Below are 17,883 nucleotides of genomic sequence, written 5' to 3'. Positions count from 1 at the left end.
TATTTATGTTCAAATACTTAAAACACCACGTGGCTCAAACAAAATTCGTGGGCCAAATTTACCTCCTGACCTGCCAACTAGCAACCCAGCTTGCTATTAGTTTACATTACATCTGGACCTAGATTGTGAGGCTCATAAACTCAAGTTTTTTCAATCACTTGTGCAAGATAAAAATGCTTCTTGGACAGCAAATTTTCCTACACATTTTTAGCAGAACACTCCACAAGACATTAATGGGACCAATGTGAAGTATCTAGAAGACTCAAGAGCTGCTTTTAAAAGAAGCTTATCAATGCTGCAGATTCCTGTCTTAGTGTGTGTCTCATGGTTAATAAAACAGGCTCGTGTTACTTTCTATAAATCACAGCACAAAGAGCCAAACCCCTTATAAACACAGGACTCCAAAGGTATCACCAGCACAGCTGGAAAAACTCAATTGCCTACTACCCTTGACAGTCTTCCGTTTAACTACTCGGCCCTGATTCTCTTCAGAGACTAAAAAGGAAATCCAATCCTATTCAAGAAAACTGATAAGACATTCTTTTCCTTGGAGAAAATGGACTGGATATATTACACACAAAATCCTAAAATCTCCACCACCAGTTGTTGAAAAAACAATAGAGCCTCCATTAGCGGTTCCTTTACCCACAGAACGCTCTGAGGAACTGCGGGGTTTGGAAAGAGTGCAGAGCCCTGTTCCCCATCTAAGGCACATCAAAGTCATAATGAAAGCCTGCTTTTCTTTGTGCAACTAAGCAACTGCTATTTCACACCCACATATTGCTGGAGTTCATTCAATTACCCTCAATGACTTTGTTTAAAATGAAAATGCTTTGCCTCCTAAGGACGGTGTGAGAGGGCTGATTAATGTTGTTCCCTGAAGGACTGAAGTGTAGGCACACACACAAAAACCTGGGGAGCTGGAAACCACTGCTGGGCCACATTTCACAAGCCATTCGAACCTACCTTCAAGCATTTCCTAAAGAATAATGACTCTTAAGGCAGTTGGCTATACGAGGGGACACACTATGCCATTTTTCCTTTCTTCTTGATGACAATCACAGAACTAGAAAACTAAGACGATGGCAAGAAGTGAGAAAGAAAGACCAAACTTTGCCATATGGTTTTTCAGGAGAAGAGGAAACAGCTTTTTTTTTTTTTTTTTTTTTTACCCCTGACACATTGTTCCAGAGAATCTGTAACTAACAAACCAAGCCAGCACATTGCTGGGTTCTGTAGCTCTGTGACTCAGAAGTCACTTTTCTATCCAACATATTAAATGTCAAGTAAAATGTATCCAATAAGAGAGAAGAAATTTCTCCGGGAAGCTTGGCCCTTGAGTTAGTTTCTCTCTTCTGCAAATGAGCCCTGTATTTTGCTGCTGTCTTTTAGGTGGATTGTCAACCTGTAAGAGGTATGACATCTGCCCAAGAGCTGCATAAAAAAAAAAAAGCATAAATCATGAACACCATAGCTTAGTCCTCCATAAATCCTCCCAAAAGAACATTACTCGTGGTAAACATAATAAAAGTCTGTTTAATTTAAGAAAGAAAAAAACACACACAGAAAAAAACACATGCAGATAGAAAACAGAGAAGAGAAAGAAAAAGAGTCACAGTGATATATTTATGCATGGGTAATATACAGAATTTGGAGATTAAGAGCTCTGATGCAATGCTTAAAGAGTCTGTAATATACAAGAATGAACAGGTTCCAGGGTGGTCATAATCAAAAAGAGCAGTATTTATTAATATCTATTCTCTGTCATTTGCCCTCATTTCACAGTGCTGTCAGATTAGAACCCCTGATGCAAAAGAGGACTTAATATTTAGAGCTAATTCTTCCATGCCTCAGGGAAAGAAAGGCATGAGGAAAGAGGGAAAGAATTATATGAGAACTACACCTCACTTCTCTTTTTTATAATAGATTGTTTTCTTTAAGAAGAGCATAAGCTCCGATTAAAGTGGCAATATAATTGCTGAATTTTTGTGCCTCTAACACCTGCGAAGGAAGCTTGGTGACAAGACACACTCAGCAACCCAATTATTTCATGCAGGTTTTCATCCACCCAGAAAACCATCCTCAAAATAGAATGGGGCCAGGCACCGGTGGCTCACGCCTGTAATCCTAGCACTCTGGGAGGCCGAAGCGGGTGGATTGCTCAGAAGTTCGAAACCAGCCTGAGCAAGAGTGAGACCCCCGTCTCTACTATAAATAGAAAGAAATTAATTGGCCAACTAATATATATAGAAATAATTAGCCAGGCATGGTGGCGCATGCCTGTAGTCCCAGCTACTCGGGAAGCTGAGGCAGGAGGATTGCTTGAGCCTAGGAGTTTGAGGTTGCTGTGAGCTAGGCTGACGCCACGGCACTCACTCTAGCCTGGGCAACAGAGTGAGACCCTGTCTCTAAAAAAAAAATAAAAAATAAAAATAGAATGGACCTTTTTCTCCTTTACCAATGGGAGGTGCCCAGGGCAAAGTTACCAAGAACCTAACAATATTGTTGATGACATTCTCAATGAACAAAATTTAAATAAAATAAGATCCAAGGAGTTTAACAAACAACTTCCAAATTTTATTTCAATTACTTAACAGTGCATTCAACTTATATTATACCACCTTATGATGTGAGGCTGAAAAGGAACAAGACTTGTCCCTAGGGAGATGCAGGTTATTGAGCTCTGTTCCCTGAAGTGAGAGGACAGATTAGATAATTGGTCTTTCCAGCTTTAGGGAATATTTTAATTCAAGTGTGAAATCAAGGAAAAATGAAACAAATTCAATTTTCTCACTATCTAGGAATTTGGGGAGGTTAGATGTACATCCTGACAATAGGTAAATAGCTAGGGAGAAGGAAATCCAGTGAAAATTTTTCCTTAGGAGGTGGCTAAAAACTTAATATTTTAAAAACAGCAATAAGCCTACTTACTTCTTTCCTATGTATTTTTAACCAAAGACATTTAGAGTTACCCATAATAGGCTGAAATAATAACATTCTTATATTTTTACATATTGGTGTCTCAGGAGTAAACATTTACTAGGGATCACTATGGGAAACACAAATCCTTCCCATCAAGAACAACAGTGGCTGCTTCTGTGCTTAGATTGAAAAAAAAAAAAAAGAAAAAAAAAAAAAAAAAGAACAACAGTGGCTGGCCTGGCCTGGTGGCTCAGACCTGTAATCCTAGCACTCTAGGAGGCCAAGGCAGGAGGATCCCTCGAGGTCAGGAGTTCAAGACCAGCCTGAGCAAAAGCAAGACTCTGTCTCTACTAAAAATGGAAAGAAATTAGCTGGACAACTAACAATATATAGAAAAATTTAGCAGGGCATGGTTGCACTTGCCTATAATCCCAGCTACTTGGGAGGCTGAGGCAGAGGAATTGCTTAAGCCCAGGAGTTTGAGGTTGCTGTGAGCTAGGCTGATGCCACGGCACTCTAGCCCAGACAAAAGAGCACCACTCTGTCTCAAAACAAAAACAAAAACAAAAAAAAACGAGCTAGGCTGATGCCACGGCACTCTAGCCCAGACAAAAGAGCACCACTCTGTCTCAAAACAAAAACAAAACAACAACAAAAAACAGTGGAGACAGAACATTCAATCTGAACTGGATTATTGGGTCACAACATGTACAAAGCAACTCACAAATCAGACAGCATTTCTGTTGTCACCCCAAACTGGGGAGAGATCAGCATAGAAGAAGGATTGCTGTGGGAAGGTTTCCAGATGATGAACCTTGACCTGAATGTTCAAGGATGGAAAGGGCAGGAGTCATAGGAAGGGGGAAGAGGGGCCTGGCAGGTAAACGAATCAGCAAAGCCAAAGGAATGGAAATAGGTTATAACAAACTACACTTGGCAAATGGCTGAGGCTAAAGAGCTGGGGACAGACTGATGAAAATTAAAGCTACTATTATTGAGTGCTTACAGTATGTCAGGCACTATGCTAAATTTCCTTTTTTTTTCTTCCTAATTTAATTTTAATTAAAGTTAGCCCCAGGGTCCAGACTGGGGTCTCTTTTCTTCGTTAGCCACACTCATTTTCTAGGTGAGCTCATATAGTCTTATGGTTTTAGTGCCACTTGTACACAATGACTCTCAAATCCCAAACTGCTACCTTCTTTCTTATATATTTTTATATAAGCAACCTTGGATGTTTGCTCCAAGCTCCAGATTCACACGTCCAGCTGCCTATTTGACATTTCCACCTGAGTGAGCAAAGAATATCTCAAAACCAAACTCCTGCTTTCCATCCATCCCCCAAACAAAACAACCAAGCAGGAACCAACTGCTCCTCCCTCGTCTACCTTCCAAACATATCCTTCTCACCACCTCCACAACTACCACCCTGTCTAAGCCACCTCCGTCTCCAGCAAGGATCACTGCAGCAGCCTCCCAATGGGATGGGTATGACCAGTGGTCCTCCGAGCCTATGCATTCCAAACCTTGCTATTTGTAGGACAGGCTCCAGTTATCTATACTGTTGTCTCAGTGGAGACAAAGACTTAAAAGTAATTCTTGGACAGGTGACAGCAGAAAGAGCAGACACTGAGAGTGAATCTGAAAGAAGCACAGGGTGGGGTTGAGGGTATCAACGATGGGACATTTAAGGACAGCCACAGAGGAACAAAAGAAGCCCAACTCTTAATATATACCAAGTTGTAGATCAAGTGTCCCTCTACTCAGTTAGCCTTTCTGGACTGAGCAGGCAGAGTTCAAGGCCTCAGTTGCAATACTGGTCACTCAGCTTGTGCTGAGTGCCTCTCCCACAAGCATTTGAACTAATTTTGTGCCTCCAGCACCTGGTGCAACATAGGGTACTTGGTAAGCCCTTGGCAAAACTGTGCTGAATGCATAACATGATATCAGGGAAAGCGCATTAGAAGCATGGGGAAGGAGTGGCTGCTTTCTTCTGGAAGAGCTAATTAAGACTTCACATAGGAGACGAGGTTTCAGAGATAGAAACAAATATTTAAGTTATCCAGGAAGATAACACTGATGGCCTGGAGAGGAACAGCAGTGGCATGGAAGGACAGAGTGCAAGGCCCTAAGCCTTGGGCAGTGGAGGAAGTTGTGGGGTGTGACACTGGGAAGGAAGCTACACAGTCAGAGGAAGAGCTTTTCTCCCTGCCCAAGAGAGGTGGGTGTCCAAAAGAAATGAGGGAAAGCCAGGCAACAGAAGGAAGTGCTTCGCAGGATGTGGATGGGGTTGGGAGGAGTGACAGGTACAAGCACGATGCCAGCTTGTAACTGTAGTCCTTAATCTGTTCATTCCCAAGTACCATGTAAATTACCGAGATCCAAAAAGAAGGGTAGGAGGCCTGAGGCTTACCAATCAGAGGCTAAAACGGACTGCTCAATGAGGCATGAGCCAAGAAGTTAATGAGGAAGTGCAACACTGCGGAGTGATGTTAAGACAAAGCCAGGTTATTACGTGGGTTTTCGAGGATCCAATTAACCTCCCTTTAAGTGGCTCTGGGGTCTGGACTTCTCACCCTGCACCACCAGCCTTCCTGCCAACCCCAGCAGTGGGATTCAAGGGAAATTCGGCTAGAGGGTGGATCTTCCCCGTGATGTGGGGAGTGGACAAGCCACTCACAGTGGATTCCCAGCCAGCTTCGTCCTGGGCTCTAGGGGAAAACTGGGAGAAGCGCAGCACGTGAATGGCAACTACAGCTCCCTTCTTTCCCTGTCCTTGTCCATCACTTTCCCTGCCTATTGCTCAAGCCGGGCCCTCGCTGAAGTGTACGCTCCGTGAGAGCAGGGCATCGTCCTTATTGCTGGATGGCCAGAACCTAGGAGGGCGCCTGGCACCTAGTGGACGCTCGGCCAGTATTAGTTGAATACTGAATGGACTCTGCTCGGTCCCACTTCACTCTCTCTGAGCTTGGAAGGATGCGACCCGTGGAGCCCCCTTAGAGAGCACGGGGTTAGGAAGAAGCCAAAGACTTTGGAGGGCCCAGCGGGGTGGCCTGGACCCGGCGCGGAGGCCCCCGCTGCGCGGTCGGGGAGGGGATTCCGGCCCGAGGCCCGAGACTGCACGGTTCGCAACTGACCTTCCGGCGGGGGCGCCCGCGCGGGGCGCAGCAGCTCGGCTCCGGCGTCCCGCTCCCGCCGCCCCCCGGCGGCGCTCGGCGCCCGCTGCGCACGTAGGTCACCTGCCTCCTGGCGCCGCGCGGCGGGCCGGGCGCGGGCGGCAGGTGCGGCCCGGGCGGCCCGAAGGCCGGGCCCGGCGGGGCGCTGCGGGCGGGGGGTCCGGGCGCGGGCCCGGCGCGCCACAGCTCCGCGCAGAGCCGCAGGCCGAGCAGCAGCGCGGCGCCCAGCAGACCCCGGCGCAGGGCGCCGCAGCCCCTCCCGGGCGGCCTGTCCCGGGCCATGGCGGGGGCCGCGCCCTGGGGACAGGCTCGGGGTCCCGCGGGCGGCGCCCGGCCGGCTACAGGGCTGTGGCCCCGGGAGCCCGAGCTGCCAACTGTGGGAACTCCCCCGCGGGCCGGGGCGCGGGCTCGGACCCGCCTCCCCTCCTCCCCACCGAGGAAGCCTCGGCGTAACCTTATCCCGCCCAGCCGAGCGCGCCCTGCCGCTGGAAGGGGCGAGGGGCGGCGGGCCAGGCGCGGCCCGGGGCTGCGCGCCCACCCCGGCCGGACACGCGGGCGGCCGGCCGAGCAGGGCTCTCTGAAGAGGCGACCTCCAGCCCGCCGCCAAAGGCTAGCGGAGCTGAAAGAGACAAGGCCAGAAAAAGCGCATTCCTCATGGGATCCTGAGCCGCAACTTCATTTTCTGGTATTAGTATTGTTGGAGAAACACAGGATGAGCATAGGTGAGCTGCCAGGTGTGGCTACCATCAACAGTCAAGCAGTTTGTGCCATTAAACACAATATAAAAATAAATCTCACTTATGCTCCGGTTTACAACTGCTCCCTCTCAAGAAAGAAAGGGGGGCAGGGGACGAATTGAGCTCAATGCAGAATAATCAAATTAGAGTTATTCCATTTCTAAATTCTGCCTGAAGCCAATTCGTGCTTTCTCTCCATGTTACGAAATGTGTGGGGGTGAAGGAGGAGAGGGAAAAAGCCAGCTAAGACATCTGACAGCAGGGAGAGAGAACAGAAGTTACCATGGCATGATGTAAATCAAATTAATTTAGCTCCAAACACACACCTCACTGCTGTCTTGCAGAGATACAGAGGGACAAATTTATCTTTCGGCAAAATGCTCCCCAGCTGGTATTTCCATCACCACCTTGACCTTAATTAATCAGACTGAAGGCTCACAGCCTGAAGTCCAGTGTTGGATGTGCCATTTTCAATTGTTAGTAGAATTCTTTCCCACAACCCATTTGGTGTGAATTTGGGCTTTAGGTTTGGGGTTCTTTTTTAACTGTGATCACATTTTCCCCTTGCTTTAACCCTTACATTTTCCATATTTCTGTGTGAGACTGCTCCTGCTTGCCTATCTTCTTTTTCTGCTTAGCCTACAGCGTGGTCAACAGAGATCAAATATGGAGGGAGCTTCATCCCCTTCCCTTTTGAATTTCAGGAATTTTCCATAGGGAACCCTCGTCTCTAAAATCCTCTTTTCTTCTTGGCTTAAAAAAAGATCCAATTTATTCTTTGTCACTGAACCAAGCACTCAGGCTATTTCTCTACCCAATCTAGTCCATTGCCTGGCCACACCAGGTCCTCAGGCTCCTGTATGTTTCAGTATGATTGACTTTTGTTGTTTTCTTAGATGCAGCCTGGGGGCTATTGCAGATGGGCTCTGTTATAAGGAATCCAAACAAGTACAGTTTTCCTCACGCAAACTGTGAGAGACAGCAGCACATCCTGTGACCGTTTACTTGAACTGTGTTTGAATCAGGCCCCCACCATTCAGGCGCCGTGAAACTTAGGACAAAGAACTTAAGCTCTCTGAGCTTCAGTTTTCCTGTGCATAAACAGACCCATATAGGTGGTTTGTCTGGGAAGTACCCAGCCATGTAATATGAAAAATAGAGACATTTATTGAAGAAGATACATAAAACATAGTACACAGGACAATGACGCCTCAGTCCCTTTTAAAGTAGGCACATTGGGACCTCACACAGTTCTCCCAGTGTCTCTTAACCTAATCCGTACACATTCAATATTCTCAGCTGTTCTGCTTGCTGCAGGCCTTCCAAAACGTAGATCACTTTCAACAGATTCTCAACCATCTTTGGAGCATTTGTGCCACACTTTTATTTGCGCTGCACTCATTGCATCGTCCCTGAAAGCCACCTGAATCATCCAAATAGGTTCCTTGGAGGAATGTTCAAGAGTAACGCAAAATGTGATGCAGATTCGTTGCTCTACTCACTCAGTCATTTTGAATACGATGGCCACACAGCACACATGCTCAATCAACCGGGTCTAGCACCCCACTGACTAATATAGTGAAGTAGTCATTGTTCACACGTGGACATCCCAGTCCACTCACCTTGGCTGCCAGGTTACGTTGAAGTCGCTCAAACTGTTCTCATTATATTAACATTGGCTGGATACTTTCCAGACAGACCTCATATATAGTAGGATTACAAATATTGCATAAAATACGATGTTTGGTGGCTAAATAATACCTGCTTCACAGGAGATGCTCAATTAATAGTGATTATTTTTGTTATTTACCATTAAAGAAAATCCTGGACGTTGTCATGAAAATCAAAAAGTAAACATTGATTCTGAGGTAGGCGTGCATACAAAAGTATAAGGAGATGATAAATATCTTACACAGTATTCTCTGGAATTAGTAGTACCCAACAATTCCAGGAAAACACTGTTAAAATTCAAGAAATGAACTCTATTACGTTGTAAAATTATGTAATGCTATTTAAGATGCAATTTGTATGATGCTTGATAAACCTGGATCAGTAATGTCTGATGTAGACTTTGCTAAAGGCTTTATTTTCTGTGCAGTCAGCACAGTGCCACTAACTAATCTTCTAAAGATCATGATACCATGAATGTATACATTCTGCTCATCTGTTGAGTTTCTCTCCAGGGAAAAAACATGAGGAGTATCCTCATTATCAAAATGGGAACATTCACTAAGACTCTGGACTGGGAGTGGAGGATGAGGCAGGGGGTGCATATAGAACAGTGTAGCTCTTGAAGAGAATGGGCAAGATGACCTCATATTTTCCCTTAACTCATTTCTATGGTTCTCTAATAAAATGTTTCCATTATGGGGGAAAAAAAATCCAAATTCAATGCGATATTTAATTAAGTACCATTTTCCCTTTTCTTTTGCAACTATGTCTATGTGTTTATTACTAATAAAAAGGAACTTTTCATATGCATTGAATATCACTAATTTTCTAGGAAGAAATCTCCTGTTTTTAACTTCCACTCAATGTTTTCCTGTGTCTCGGACAATAATGAATAATAACATGGGTCAGTTGGTGGGCTGGAGAGGCAAGTCTTACTGATCACTGCTGCAGCTGACAAGCAATCTTTCATTCATGACCTTTGCTCTTCTCATAGAGTTGAATGTGTCTTGGTCATTTCTGGATATGTTTCAAAATGCAAATAATCATTAACCGCTGTGTCATAGGTTGGTTAATTAAACGAGCAGGTCAGGAAACCACAATAGCAGCTTTCATCAGATCACAAATTACATACTCCTTGAGCGTTCAGCCAGGAAAATGAGTGAAAAATGGGACATTTTTACTGCTAATCTCCTAGACAACATGCATTTCAACTTGCATACATGCTGTAGCGCAGTGGTCCTCAGCCAGGGGTGATTTTACCTTCCAGGGGACATTTGGCAATGTCTGAAAACATTTTTGGCTGTTAGACTTGGTGGGTATGGGGAGGATGCTACTGGCATCTAACAGGTAGAGACAAGGGATGCTACTAGGCATCCTTCAGTACAAAGGATAGCCTTCCACACAAAGAATTGTCCAGCACAAAATGTGAGGAGCTGAAGTTGAGAAACCCTGTTGTAAGGATGGATGCTTATGTGGCAGATTTTCATTACAGACTGCCCAAAGAGGAAACAGAGCTGACCAGGAAGGATCCTTACATCCATCAAGTGGTTATTTCTTTCTCACAATGTAGAATACCCAGCCCAAATTAATCAAATTTACAAGAGGAATGAAGCTAAAATGTCCAGCCTCAATATCTTCCCCCATCCCCTCATCTTTTCTCTGTGTAATGCATGTTCATTGTGGAAAATACACATAAGCAAAAGAAGAAATCAACAATCATTCACAACATAACAATTCAGAGATAGCTATCCCATCAGACTTTTTTCCCTACAGATATATGTAGTTTATAAAAATGAAATCATATTGTACATATTTCTGCACAGTCTGCATTTGTAACGTAATGTGTTGTATAGTTTACACATTAACTAATATGATGTCTGGAATTTGCTTACCAAGAACCCAGTGGGGAGGTGGGACATAAATGGGGGCATAAATGAAGCAAGAGTGGCTGTGAGTTGATCACTGTTGCAGCTGGATGATGGGCTCACAGCTCTCTGTCATTGAGAATGTTTGAAGTTTTCCATTATAAAAATATCCTTGAACAGTACCCTCTTGATTTACAACATGTACCGTAATTTAACCATTCTTCCACTGTGAAACAATTAGATCATTTCCAAGTTCTTATTTTTATAAACAACGCTGTGATGGGCATCTTTAATCCAATGGCACATATGTGGAGTGTGAGAGAAAGAAAAAATCCAAGAATGATTCCAAAGTGTTTCCTGAGTAACTGGAAGCATGAAGTTGCCAGGAACTGAGAAGGAAAAGACTCAAGTGTAGTTTGGAGTAGAAAATCAAGGGTCTGATTTTGGTAGTCATGTTGCGTTTGGGAAGCCCATTACACATGCAAGTGGACATGTGGAGGAGGCCATTGGCTGGAATTCAAGGGAATGGTGAGGACTGGAAATGTAAATTTGAGTCATCAGTGTACAGATGTGAAGTATTTGAAGGCTTAGCTCTGGGGTCCCCAATTTAAAGTCAGGAAGATGAGGAGGATCCACCAGAGGGTACTGAGATAAATAAGCAGGTAGGTAATAGAATGTAGAATCCCAGAAGCCAAATGAAGAAAGTATTTCTAGAAGAAAGAGACTGAGAGGTCTAATAAGATGTGGACTAAAAACTGCCCGTGACATTTGGTAACACGATGCCTTGTTTATCATCTGTCTTCCCCAACTAGAATGTAAGCTCCATGAGGTCAGGGACTTTATTTACTTTAATTATTGCTCTAATCCTGGTGCTTAGAACAGTACCTGGCATGTATTAATATTAATAGTATGTGCTTACTAAATAATTGTTGAATTAAAGAGTGAAGAATGAATCAAGTCTGTGTGTATTTATAATTATTTTATCACATTAAATTTAATTCTTAAGAGTAGAATGCTAGGTTAAGTCAAAATTATAGGTGTTTTGATACAAACTGCTATTATTAATTTTTAAATCCACCAAAAAGGCCCTATTAATCCTATTTAAAGTCCATCAAATATTCCTTTGTTATCATTGGAAAACCTCAAAGGATAGCCTTGAGACATCTCTGAACAGAAGGATGAACTAAGAGAAGTTTATTTCTAGTTCCCTTCTATTTCTTCCATCACCACACTTGAACTCACTCTTCAACTCCCCTCTAACAGCAATCCCAAGCCACACCCCAGGTGGGATTTGTGTTTACTGGACTGTCGTTTAGTTTCCTCCTCCCCACCCTAAAGATGTAGCTAAATATTAAAGATACTAGTTCCACATGACAATAGTCCCATCAGAAGCATCTATGTTAAAAGGACTCATGATGGAAGCTCTCAAGACCTAAAAGAACAACGTTTTAATAGAAAGACGGACACTGGAATTGCTATTTGAGGCTGGGAGTCCTGCCTGAAATCACACCACTGCATATTCCACAACCGAATATAGCTGACTCGGGGGCAGTCACACGGAAAATGCCTAGGGAATGTCTCAACGGCCTGGCCTGCTTGGGAGAGAGAGCATGAGCCTTTCCTGCCTCTTCTGAATCCCCCTCACACTGTGTTCTCCCACTCTTTTGCTAACATCTGTGGACTTGCTTTAGCCTTCCTCTGCCTGCGATGTCTCTCAGGAATAGGGCTGGGGGTCCCACTTGCCTCTGAACTGCCAGCAGTGCCTCGCATGGGATGGGCCTCAATCATGTCTCTGGAATTGTTGGAAAAACAACAAGCATCACACCCCAATTCTGCTGAGGTCAGACCCAAGCTACCACAGTTCTCCCAGCAGACCACGTTGTCATCCACCCTAACCTAAGAAGAATCACAGTCAACCTCTGTTGGCTGGCTCACAGATAATCCCTCCCACCTGGTACCTTTTCCCCTGAAGGAACTTGGGCAGAATCAGGGAATGCATCACACAAGCCACTGGGGGAGAAATACACGCAAGGTCAAAGATGCTGGTGTGGGAAGGTCAGTGCAGGCACAGGGTGGAGACTGCTGGGGCTGGTGGCTCTGAAGTAAACCCTAGGTCCCAACGCCCCTGGGCAGGAAGTCCTGACAAAAAGATGTAACACACACATAGACGCACATACACGTGCACAAACACACACACTTTCTTGGTTGTGTTCTGAAAACACATCTGAGGAATTATTAGAAAGGTTTATTTACAGACATAAGCTCCCACAATGAGACATTCCTGGATTTTATGACAACAAAGGGGCTTAGGTTAAGAATTATCAAAACATTGCCTTTTTCATAGGACCACCTATAGAGCCTTTCCTCTCTTGCACCTCGCGATTCATCTTATCATTATGACACATGCCAGAAATAATCTCCCAGCTACAGATCACTTTGAAGTCAAAAACATTCCTGGCTGAAACTTTCCCAAAGTCAAGGGCTTAAAAAAACCTTTTAAGGTCAGAAAAGATCACCAGGGAACTGACAGGATACAGTGAGGCCCAGCATGCCCAAGGCGAAAATCTCAGGGCTCTGTCATTTCCACTCGGCTTGTGAATATATTAAAAATCCTGAGGTCAAAAGCCATTTTACTTTCTCATCACATTACTGCTGTAGCCCTAGGCAAAACCCTAAGAACTATTTTATTTTCAGATCCTAATATAGAGGCTGTGAAACTCAAGTGTACATAAGAATCACCCTGGGGAGCTGTTCAAATGTGGTTTGAAAGCCCCACCTCCAGAGAGTTTTCAGGCAGAGGTGAGTCCCCCAAATCTTTATTTTAACAAGCTTCAGGCGGTCCACAATCAAACTTTTAGAAACCCTGGCACAGTGCTTCCCACCGTGGTAATGGTTGAGGGTGGGGAGTGGAATGTAGGAAGCAGTTGTTACAGGGTATCCTTGTATCCATGGGTGCAAATGTTCTCCCCCAATCCTTTAAGAACAGCTGCTAGCAAAATTTCAGGCATTAACAAGGAATCTTCATATTCAATAGTTCAGGAAGTCCCTTGGCCTCCTGTTCTACCCAACCATTCTGTTCTACCCAACACCACACAGGGAGGTGAAGGGAGTACCAAAGTCCTCCCTCCCTCCTTCCCTCCCTCTTTCCCTTCCCTTCCTTCCCTTCCTTCCCTTCCTTCCCTTCCTTCCCTTCCTTCCCTTCCTTCCCTTTCCTTCCCTTCCCTTCCCTTCCCTTCCCTTCCCTTCCCTTCCCTTCCCTTCCCTTCCCTTCCCTTCCCTTCCCTTCCCTTCCCTTCCCTTCCCTTCCCCTTCCTTCCTTCCTTCCTTCCTTCCTTCCTTCCTTCCTTCCTTCCTTCCTTCCTTCCTGTTTGTGCTGAGAATTTCTCACTGCCGTGGAATGAAAGGAAGGAGTTGTAGTTACCCATAGGAATTGTATGCAGCAAGAGCCTGCTCCTTGATCGCCCTTCAGGAGGCAGTAGCACCTAGAACTCTAGAGTGGTCTGACTGGGATGCAATGCCCTTCAGCTCACAAGTTACCTTACTCCCTGTGCCTCAGTTCCCTCATCTGTAAAATGGGCATAATAATAGTAACTTCCTCATAGAGTATTGAGATATTGTTGTCATGGTTAAATGTGTTACTAATATATTTAAAGCACTTAGAGTAGTGTGCCTGGCACGAAGTGTCATCATGTGTAATTTGTTATTGTTGTTCACTATAAAATCAGAGAGGACATTTGTTTTGTACCAGTTTATGTTCCTCTTTCTCTTGCTTCAGGTTGAATTGTTGGGCACATGGGCTTACTGGGTCTCGACTCTACTGAAATATTAATAAGAGGAGAAATGAAGCTGGGTGTGGTAGCACGCCTATAAATCCCAGCTATGAGAGAAGATTGCTTGAGCCCAGGAATTCAAGGCCAGCCTGGACAGCATAGTGAGACCCTTTTGCTCTAAGAAAAAAAAAAAAAAGAAGAAGAAATGAAAACCAGAGCTATTCTGTTGGCAATACTACCAAGACTCTACTTCTTAGAGTCAACACATGGCAGGCAATGTCTCACTAGGTTTCTATTATTTCTGGGAAAGCACATTGATCCAATTTAACTAGCAGATCCTTTCCTTCCCGCTTCGACCGGCACTAGTCTAAAGCAGTTCTTTTCGTCCTTTTATTTCTGATTGCTGTGGGTTTTTAGTGCCATACAACCACACCGCTTTTCTCTCCTTTACCTTTCTCATCCTGTTTTCTGTGCTCACTTCCCCCTTGTTTCCCTTTAAAGCCGGATCTTCATACTGCCCCAGCTCCATCACCTCTCATGCCTTTTCACCTGCCCCTTGGAATAGCCTGGGCGCTGATCACTGGACTATGAGTGTGCACCGTTAGGATCAGATGCAGGGCCAGTCGCAGTGCTCACGTGGCCCCACCCCTCCGTCAGGAATGCGCCTAGTGCTAAAGACAGCCCAGCTCGTCTCCGAGCTGCTTCCTCAGAGAGGGGGCAGAAGGCCTGAGCAGCCCTCTCCTCCCTCCTGCCCTGCCAACTTGGATGGTTGCTCAGAGAGGGAGACAAATGCTGTCTGTGCAAGAATGTTGCCGTTGCTAGGAGAGAAAGAAGGAAAAAAAAAATAGTTCCCTGTCACAAAGGGGGGCCAGGAGAAAAGCCGCCCTGAGCTGGACGACAAAGAAAAGTGGGGAGGAATCTCCGTGTCTCGCTGATGTTGCTGGTGTGTGCACGTTAGCTGCTTCAACCACGGGGCATGAGATCACTGGCTAGGTTTTTAATAGTAGCAGTCCTTATTTTAATGTCTTTGTGGGTTTTTAATTCTGCCTTAAGGTGGGGAAATTGTATGTAAAAATCAGGAAACAAATTCCCATTATTGCCATCACTGTGTCCCAACCGGGTATACCAAAGCAAGGAACCGCGTCTGCGGTGATAGTTTACTAGACTATGTCCCACGGCAGCTGCAGCTGTGGAGGGTGAATAATTCATTTTTGCCTCCTTGCTGGTAAATCTTCTCTGGCATGGAGAGGAGCTCAGTAAAATGTACGCAACAGAGGATTTCGAGAAACCTGCAGTGCTGGACTTGTATATATGGACCCAACCTCCGAGTGCCCCCACGCGCTGTACTGCAGCTCCCACTGTGCTGTCCTGCCACTGGACCTTTGCTCTTGTCATTCCCCCTGCCTGAAAAGAGCACTACAGCCCTGTCCTGGAGATGGGACAGCTATCCATGATGGTTTGGAAATAGGCTGAGGAGTTTGAATTTTATTAAAAGAGCAATGGGGAGTCATTGATGGTTTTGAGCAGAAGACATTGGCATGAGTAAGACCTTCACAGGCCCTAAAAATGCAGGCTATGACACTCCCACAGCCCTCACCTTATATTCTCCAAAGTAAAATGGTGCCAAAACTGTAAAACACAAAACATCAGATATGTTGACATTGAAAAAGATTGATTTCAGATCTTCCAAATGCAAAACAAGAATACTTTTCCAGGCCTTTCTCTACTTCTTCTCCCAAGACTGAAATAGGTCTCTTTCTTTGCTGTAGAATGTTCTTCCAGTAATCTATAGAATTTTATAAGGTTTGAACGCAGAAATTTAACAAAATAAAATGGTCATTGCCCAGCTGTGCATTTTCTTCACACAGAGTTAGATAACAATGTATTAATAGTTAATTATTTCAGAATAAATTCTCTCACCTTTTGCTGCCACCTCACAGAGTGCACCAAGAATAGCCTCATGGCAATATTACAGTACACCTGAAGTGTCTTTCTTCAAGTCGCTAAAAGCTACACTGATGAAATGTTAGAGGAATCTTGATTTTGTATATTTAGTACCTTAGATTATAGCCTTCCTAAGTTTAGTGGACAATAATGAAAATTGTTTGCAAGCCACATCATCATAGTCCAGCATTCAATTTCCGCAAAGGGGGAAATCTGGTGGCCATTGGGCACAATATATGACCAGCTAAATACTTCATCTTGCCTAATTCTGGTTTAACATCAAAAGGGTATTGACTTCACAAAAGGCAGCCAGCCCTAAGCTTTTTTAACAATCTAATTAAACGTGAAAAGGAGATAACATGAAGCTTTCATTGATAAGAAATAAATATCGAAACTAAATCCATAGCCTGTCACAATCAAATCTCTTTGAAACACAGGAACCTTGTTTAACACAAAGGTTTTCATCTTGTTAACCACCATGCTCTGATGAAACACAACTCTTTCCATGCAGTTTGCCTCGATCCCCATGTTAAACAAAGGGGAGACGTTGCATTATCTTTCAGGCTCTAGTAACCCAGAATAAATTGGCTGTATTTTTCTATTATTCACCACCAGTGTTAAAAATTAGGTCTTTGTTACTGGCAAGGGTAAAACTTAGCTGGGCAGATCAATAGAATTATTTCTCTCCTCAGACAATAGGAGGTAGGAAGGTAATAACTAGCAATGACTTTTAAAAAAATATTCTGCCTGTCATTAGCAGTTCATGTTCCAGGAAAGGCTTTTTGAGTTGCTGAACAAAAGACCGCTCCTAAGGTTCAACAGCTTCATGTATCAGAGAAATTTCTTGCAACTCTGAAACCTCTCTAAATGCCTAGCAAAAAAGAAAGAAAGAAAAAGAAGCATATTCTATGCACAATCCACTCTCCAAACCATAGGAAAGCCTTCATAATTAACGCTCTTACCAAGCATTAGTGGTCAATGCTAAGCCCTGCATTACTATATTGAAGACCATCAATAACCACGAATTAGAAAGGAGAAGGTACAGACTAAACAAAATGCTTCTGCAATAAGAATAACAGTTTTGCTCTCAGAAGATAGACTTTTCTGACTAACTTTACACTTTGGCCCCACATGGTTTCTCTGGAAAATACTTGTCATGTAATTTTATGATCTGTTAAAAAAAAGTGTAAGAATATTCCTTCTTACCTACCTTACAAGAACGTTGGAAAGATTAAAATTAGATAGTTGTGAAAGTGTTTCTAATTCTCCCAGGAAAGACTGAAGAAATGCTTTGTGGATAAACTTCTCTGCTGCAGCCTGTAAGTAGTCATAATGCCTCTGTCTCAGCCTTCTCCCATGAACAGCCAGCATTGTGCTGACTCTATTCCCTTGTCTCTGAATAGCTCTTTAAAATCGTTCCACCAGGAGGGGATGGCTGAAAGCATACCTGACGGGTACAATGTACACTATCTGGGTGATGAACACACTTATAACTTAGACACAAGCAGTATAAAAGCAATCCATGTAACCAAAATATTTGTACCCCTATAATATTCTGAAATTTTAAAAAGATCATTCCACCCATAGCCCCAAAGTATTTAATTCATGACTGACAAAAAGAAAAAACATGCTTCATTCCTCCAAATTCTTCCCAGATTAGCCAGAAAAGAAATCCCAGAAGTCCTGCCTTGTCTAGGAGTGAAATGATTCCCTGTCACCCCCTCACTTCCTCTAAACACATTTTTCTTTGTCTCCTTCGAAATATAAGAACTAGCGAATGCATTACCCACTGTTCATACAT

The 17,883-nt window shown here is 44.0% G+C and overlaps 1 protein-coding gene across 1 annotated transcript in view; it reads right to left on the bottom strand.

Moving 5' to 3' along the window:
* METTL24 (methyltransferase like 24) overlaps window positions 1–6,377 on the bottom strand; it is a 102,570-nt gene extending 96,193 nt beyond the window's left edge. Inside the window, exon 1 of the mRNA XM_020287373.2 lies at window positions 6,057–6,377. Coding sequence (XP_020142962.2) covers window positions 6,057–6,377 — 321 coding nt within the window. The remainder of the gene's footprint in view (window positions 1–6,056) is intronic.
* Between the last annotated feature and the right edge of the window lie 11,506 nt (window positions 6,378–17,883).

This window comes from Microcebus murinus, chromosome 5 (assembly GCF_040939455.1).
Source record: "Microcebus murinus isolate Inina chromosome 5, M.murinus_Inina_mat1.0, whole genome shotgun sequence".
Taxonomy (NCBI): Eukaryota; Metazoa; Chordata; class Mammalia; order Primates; family Cheirogaleidae; genus Microcebus; species Microcebus murinus.
This window is presented reverse-complemented; position numbering and strand designations above follow the sequence as displayed.